The following is a 7,721-nucleotide window of genomic DNA, read 5'->3' as shown; positions in this document are numbered from 1 at the left end:
CTAAGGTATCATCATAACTCTGTATATCCATAGAGATAAAAATTATGTAGTACCTGGCAAACAAAATTATAGTTCTGAAATGTAGATGATAAGCAAGCATAAACTGTGTGACATTTCAGATGGTAGCATTCATATTATTTCAATTATTCACTCTACCTTAAGATAAATGAATGTGAGCACTTCCTATTCTGTGTGTTATTATTTTAACATGATGTTTGTCATTCAGTAATAACGAGATGACAGCCTTCATTGCCTGACCATATGGCAAGTGTTACAAGTATATGCAATCACATCATCTGCTGTAAATTACCATACTTCCTACAAGTTAATTCACAAATAAAAAATAAATAGACATACTCGAACTGACATTCAAAGTTATAGATTTTTGTTTATTCAATTTAAGCATGTTTTTAAAGATTTATAAGTAATTAAACAAATATTGTTTTGCAAAATGACAAACAAAAAGCATGATACTGTTTGAAGGATGTCTTGTCTTTGCAGCAAACAAAACATATGGTAAAATACAAGTGAGCCCTCTTAAGTGAACACCTGTTAACATACTAAACTACTTGTGTATATTACAAATATCAATACAAATAGCAACTAGTTAAGAACATCTTGTTACTGTATGAGGTGAAACATGTAGAATGTTGAGCAGTAAAGATTAAATACTCATCATATTTGCTAAGCCAAAGAACACTAAATGTATACAGCACTATCTTGTGAAGAGAGTGATAAACCCACATATGTAAAAATATTTGCATATGCAATGTTGTGCTAAAATTTAAATATAACAAAAGGTGGATTTATCACTATTATGCATCAATTTTATTCTGTAGCAAGAGCCCTACGGAGATTAACACCTTATATCATGTAAGGTTAAATACTCAGCAAAAGAAATGAAGGTTTCTGAACTTAAAAGTGGTAAAATGCTAAACATATGTTACTTCCAATTTAGATAATTTGTCGGTTTTTAACATTATACCTCTAAGCATTCTTTTCCATTTCTCTGACATTAACAGTTCAGTAGAATTAATTTCTGACACAAATTTGGAAATCTGTATTTTTTAATTAGGAGAGGAAAATCATGCCCTAAACTGATGAGTATTGAGACATATCTATATCCCATATTCTTATATTAAAATTAAGGTCCGTTTGCTGGGATTGATATCTTACCTTCTGTAATGTCTGATGTGAAACTTCTTTCATATTCTTCTTTGGAGTACTGTTCTTGTCACCGTCATCCTCACTAAATTTAAAAAGTGGTTCTATCAGAAAATAAATAATACATCTATATCAGAGAATAAATAAAATACATTGTGACATCTAATATTTTCCTAAAACAATACCTAGATATTTTAAGAACAGGCATTCTTTACTTCTGCAATTATTTATAATGTGGTCTATTTTCTTGACGAGCCTTTTGGTCAGTTTCTAAAGAGTGACCTCTGTTCTGTCACGTAATTATGAATCTTTGTAGCATCACAGTATGTTTTTTTCAGAGTACAAGCTTTTCAAAGGTACAATAGATCCGCAGGTTAAAGACGTGGTACTTTCATTCTGATTTTTATTCTTTTATAGACTATTCCCTCTATGCCTTAAAAGCAGAAATCATTGCCTTTTTATCTACACAGTCACTACCAGTTTTGTTCTCTAGGTCTTGTCCCCTGCTAGGAGGATCAGAGTGATTGGTGAACAAAGCAAACAGTAACAGAATTAGGATGGATGAAAACTTTAAACCCCTTTTTTTTAAGTGAAAGATCATGTACTTCACCAGATAAATCACACAAATCATTCCATTGTAATACTGTGAATTCATAACAATTAGAAATTGATACAACTAATGAGAGTGAATATAACTAAGCATCACTCTCAGAGACAGCTCTAGGTACTAAAAATCCCACAAAAATAGTCAAGTTAAAAATAAGATCTGTTCATAGAGAAAAATGCTAAAAAAAAGTTTAGAAGTGATAATTCGTACGGTAAGTCAGAAGTAAAAGACATTCTGTTTAGAGTTGAACCAAGGCCTTAGCATTCACAAATTGCCCACTGCTCACAGAAATGAATAATTACACATCTCACAAGGACTTTTTCTTAGAATATGAAATATTACATTAAAGAACAAAAAATCTCAACACTGTAAAAATACCGCAATATTCACATTTCTTTTCTTGCCCTTCTTGCCCCCAAATTAACTTGAAGGACTAATCTTAAGGGATAAATATCTGTGCTACGTCGTGGAGGTCTGCTTTAGAAGTATCATTTCAAACTACAAGCAGACACTGCAGGTCACTTAAAAACTTTTGATTTATAAACAAAGCAAGTGTAGAAGAAAACAGTGTTACTCTCTGTAGATTCACAATCCTCTTGATATAAACAGTGACTAACAAGTTTGTTAGAGTGAATTAGACCTTTCTTTTGTCTTTGGAACATGTCATGGCCAATTAATACTTCTGTATTCATGAAATAAATGGAACACTATTCTAAAGATAATAAAAGCTGAAAAAGGTAAAACTATGCATCTGGGGAATATGTACCTTTACCTTGATATTAATATGTTAGTTCCCATGTTATTTCAGACTACAGTCCCCCAGCACAGTGGTACTGCATACATTTACAACATTCTTTAAGTAACACACAAAGATAATATGAACATGCTTTTCATCTTTTTCTAAATATGCACTCATTTGAATGTCTGCTGTAGCTTTTATATCAGCATTTACTGTACTCCACTGAAAAGGAAAATGATTTCCCATAGTCAAAGAAACTGATCAAAGCACACAAGGTGTTATGTTTATGTGGATGTATTAAAATACAATTTAAAACTCTATCTATAAATAAACATGTTCTATGCAAAGAATGAAGAATACTACTTCAAAATAGATCGAAAAGACCATATTTGTTCAGTATCATCACAGAAGTCACAAGCAACATAATTTAAAGACCGGCCAAAGGTCATTGATGCATAACCCTTTCTATTGAGCAGAAAATAAATGGCCTGTTCAGCCCCCTTCTCCCTTCCTCCCTTCTAATTGTTATGTAATTGTTCACAGGAATTGGTTAGGGAGGCAATGAAACAGCGTTGCCTATAACTGTCTGTCTGTCTATGATAGCAGAAAGATTCATCATATCAGTCTACTCAGCAAGACATATGCTCTACCCATTATACTCCTACATAAAAAAAACAAGTTCTCCCTCAATGAACAGACCCACAAGTCATAAACCCCACTATCTTCAGTCATCCAATTACCATGGTCTTAGAGAATTATACTTAATGTCTGGCTGAGAAAACACTTAATTCCTAATTAATAGTCACCAAATTTGATGACGAGTTAGTTCAAAACTGCCACCAAGATGGTACTTGAGCTATGACACTACAGGTCACTACTAATATTTGAAGACAACCTTCTTACAGAGAGAAGAAAACAATCAGTTTCAAAAAAAAACAACCCAGAGCTGTGTATTAGTCACTCATAGGGTACCTACATGAACCATCAAAAGAGTAAGATTTTTGCCTCTGGTATGCACCAGGTGAAGGATTCCCCTAACAGACAGGAGGTGCCATGTTGCAGAAAGCCACTGTGTTGCTGATGGCAGTGGTTGCCACCCAAGCTCCTAAAGATATGCTAAGTCTAAAACAGCCAGTGGGAAAAAGGCACTGTGAAGACCAGAAGAAGGGAATACCATTCTCACACCTGAGCTGGGGACATGGTGGATTCATAAGGACTGTCAACGAAAGAAGCCTTCAAACTGCTTCCTTGAAGACATGGGAGGCCAACAGTTTACCTTCTTTTAATAAGGCACTTGCTATTTTTCTGAATAGGATTAGACAGACCCACTTTCCTGCTTCTGGAAGAAATGGCATGAGTCAACACATTCTTTACATTCATACACAAGTAATGCTATGAATAGCATGAATAGTGGATTTGTATTTGATGACTACTGCCAAATAACTGGCAATGGTGAAAGAGAGACCTTGGACAACTGAATCAGAATGTAAAGAAATTGGGAATGGCAGGAGCAGAATTTCCTTTTCCCCTGACCCACTTCATCTTTGACTAGGAGGGTTTGAAAAATGATATAGAAGAGCAGAAAGCTGTCCAATACTTCCTCCTGACAAACACAACTGGTATCTAAGCAAGCAAGAGGATAGAGCCTCTATTTTCATCCAGGGAAGCTCAGCCACTTTTTTTCAGAATTTATCCCTTGATGTTAGAATGCTTGATGGAAACAGGTACCTGATAAGATGAAAGTGAATTCTGACATTATTAATACGCTAAGTAAATTCTTGTCAGGTTTCCTTTTAGAAAAGAAAACATACTTACTAAGACTGTGAACAAAGTGTATTTAGATTGCATCAAGTTTTGACTCAAGGGGCTGTACTTTATTTGGGAAGAGGAAGACATTTAATACCCAATTTTAGGGCAGAGGGCATAGGCACTTTAGCGTGTGGGCAAGTATTGCTCATGTATTTTCATTTATGCTCAATGATGGACATACAATTTCTGTCGTTATGATGGAGTCTTCTAGAAAATGTCAACCAATTGATAAAAGTGTCCACCATCCTACAATACCCTAGTGTTTGCGAGGGGAACAACAAGGAATTTATTTTTTATGGAGTGGATGAGCAACTACTTTTTTAAACTTCAACTGGTAAGTTTGGAAATAGCTGGAGTCAGCTCATTTTATGTGCTAACAAAAAGTGTTGCTGAACAGATATCTTTGGATTTGATTTTGTATTTTATAAGAAATTTCCTGTTCATCTAAATGATACCAATAACAACAAATGCTGGAAAAGGTAACTAAAATTTACCTAACAAACACACTTCATTAGTAGTTTAACCCCTTTTCTCAGTCTCAAAAGAACCATCAACAACAATCATCGTACTAATAACCATACCAGAAGCGTGCATCCACCCACACACTTTTTAAAAAAGAATGTTTTAATCTGAAAGATAATGAAAAAAGAAGGAATAAAAGACTAATTGTTAAAGCACTAAACATGTCAAGAATTGGCAGTTTCAGGGGTCTGACTGTTTTGTGGAAATGCATGGTTATTGCTCAGCAGGCCCTCAACTCCTTCTCACTGCTGGTTGCCTTTCCACTACTCTCCGTGCAAAGACTGACTAAATTGGCAAAAACAAAGAAGGGATTTTTAAAGTCAGTATTTGAAACCTTCGCTAGTTCCTTTCAGCTCTGTCTGGGGCTATGAAAGTAACAGATAAGAAAACATTAACTCAGTCTTCAGTAGCTGGATATTCCCACTTAGTTTATAGATACTACACCAAAAAAAAAAAAAAAGGGAATTTTTTTCTTTAATTTTTTCCTTCAAGTGGCCAACATTATCACAAAAAAAGAAAAAAAAGAAAACTGCCAATAGCAGAAAATTGGGATAAAGAATGATAAGGCTTTATTGCTAGTCACATGCAGAGTACTTCTTCAAATCTCATACTCCCTTCCTTGCACAATACAGTGCATAAAGAATTCACCATAGATGTGACATCCAGCTGGACTGTACCTATGCACTCTTGAATACTTTGCCCAGACCACTAAGGAACGGCAAATAATATAAAGAATCAGAGGAATGATGGTGAGCAATGGTAACGTGCCACCTATCTGACTGACAAAGACCCATCTTCACAGAATCATCAACTACTGCAAAGATTGTAAAGTATAAGATATTAATGATTAATTCTGTTAAGAATTACACCATTTTGATTTACTTTCAAATTCACATATTTTGGTAGTAGTAAAAAAAGAATTCTGAATAAGAATGAAATTTCTGTATCACTATATTTCAATACTGCAAAAAAATTTCAGATTCTGGAGAAAGCTTCGTAAACATATAAACATGTTTTAGATTTTACACATGCATATTTATACACTTATACATAGATATTTTAAACATTTTTTTTTAATGTAGGATATACACATAAATTGCAAACATGTATTAGTGTATATCTATGTGTAAAAATTGCCATTGATTTAATAGGCATGTGGAGAACTTAAGGGTAAATATACTTTGAAATAAGAACATGTATGGCCTTATGCTTATAAAATACACATTCAATAAAAAGAAATCAACCTTTGGAAAGAAAATAGCCTTAAAATTAATAACACATATAAAATAATATACCTTCTCTTTTTTGTTGTAAACATAGTATTGTGAACCTACCTACAGATCGGTGTACTTTCATCTGATCCAATTCTTCTTCAAGATTCAGTCTACAAAAGAGGAAATAAAAAATTAAGAAGCACAGAACAATCACATAGATGCCACTAAAAACATTAAGAAATTAAACCAAAAAAACATATCAATACCTTAGTAGGAAAAAAATTGTCAACATCCAGGAATTAGTTCTAATTTGACAGCACTTAGCATACTTCAAATATTTGTCATTTGTACAACATGTTATTTGTACAACAGTCGATTAAAATTCATAAACCTGAATTTACAAAATTCAGATCTAATGTTGATTGTAACACACACAATTTCAGATGGTTCTTTTTAGTACGAAAACACCTGGAATGAAAAGCAAACCATTAGGAGGTGGAATCCTGTTAAGAGGGGAATAAGTATTCAGTTTCAGGGGAAACGACCAGCCAACCTTTGTGCAGATATGTCTTATCATTCCTGTTTTCCCAGTGACTATTTGAGAAACTTATTAACAAAATCTCTCCTCCCCTTTTATGTCCCTGATTTATTACTATATTACTACTATAGTTTATTCTGTAATATCAACCAGCTAAGGTCTATACAAGAAGATAACTGAATTACTGTTTTTCATTTTATTAAAATTATATACAAATAAAGTTGCCGGGATACCAATACTAAAGTTTCAAAGTCAGATTGGGAAATGCTAGAATGAAAGACATTAATTTAAATGGTTCATTTATACTTCTGTTTTCTGACACAATCTTTCATTGTCTAGTTGTGCACTATTTTAGCAATAAGATCCTCACCTATTTTAGCCCAGAATCCTAGACCACATGGAACAGAGGGCAGTCAGTTAATACGCAGATTTTGCTTAATATATAACCTCATATCCTATGTAAACATATTACTCTAGCTCTGTTCTGAACATTGCATTGATAATTTCCTCACAATCTCTTCTGCTGTACTTTAAACAGCAGCACCTAACTGCTTCAAATTTATTTGCCAACTGCCAAAATATTTGCTAACTTAAGGAAAGTGTATTAGAAAAATGGTCTTTCAGTATATACAGTATTTTAAAGCACATTATATGTTTAACATATCTCCGACTCAGCTGTAACTCTACACATTGCAATTGACATCCCACAGTCTCACATGAAGTACAAAGGAAATGAGAAACATAAAAAGTTAAAGTAACTTGCTTTGCATGACATGTAAGACTCCAACTATTTTTCAGGATCGCTCAGCTGCCTTCCCAAGGTTCACTTTCTTTGCTCTTTCATTCTCCACGCCTCAGTCACCATCAATTTCTGTACCACAGACCACACTGGCCTTTACCTCCACGCTGGCCAAACTCCTCATAGCATGTTCACTTTTTGCACTGAATGGCAAAATGCTTCCTTGAAAAAACTTTATCTGTTTACGCAGCTAAAGACTGCATTCAACATTGCATGCATACAAGTGCATGTAATTAGTGTGAATTAGTAATTAGGAGTGAATTAAGGATATTTTAGAATCCTTCCTTCTTGAACTTCTATCTTCTGAACATGCTATTTTTCAGCTTGAA

General features: G+C 33.9%; 1 protein-coding gene across 5 annotated transcripts in view; it reads right to left on the bottom strand.

Annotated features, from left to right (window-relative positions):
• Nucleotides 1-7,721, bottom strand: part of CNTLN (centlein) — a 191,034-nt gene that overhangs the window by 65,528 nt on the left and 117,785 nt on the right. For all 5 annotated transcript variants that reach the window (XM_014952616.1, XM_014952619.1, XM_014952617.1 and 2 more), the window contains 2 exons: nt 6,176-6,225; nt 1,177-1,268 (listed from right to left, as the gene is read on the bottom strand). In XM_014952616.1, coding sequence (XP_014808102.1) covers nt 1,177-1,268; nt 6,176-6,225 — 142 coding nt within the window. The remainder of the gene's footprint in view (nt 1-1,176; nt 1,269-6,175; nt 6,226-7,721) is intronic.

The sequence above is a fragment of the Calidris pugnax genome, unplaced genomic scaffold, assembly GCF_001431845.1.
Source record: "Calidris pugnax isolate Ruff unplaced genomic scaffold, ASM143184v1 scaffold208, whole genome shotgun sequence".
NCBI lineage: Eukaryota > Metazoa > Chordata > Aves > Charadriiformes > Scolopacidae > Calidris > Calidris pugnax.
This window is presented reverse-complemented; position numbering and strand designations above follow the sequence as displayed.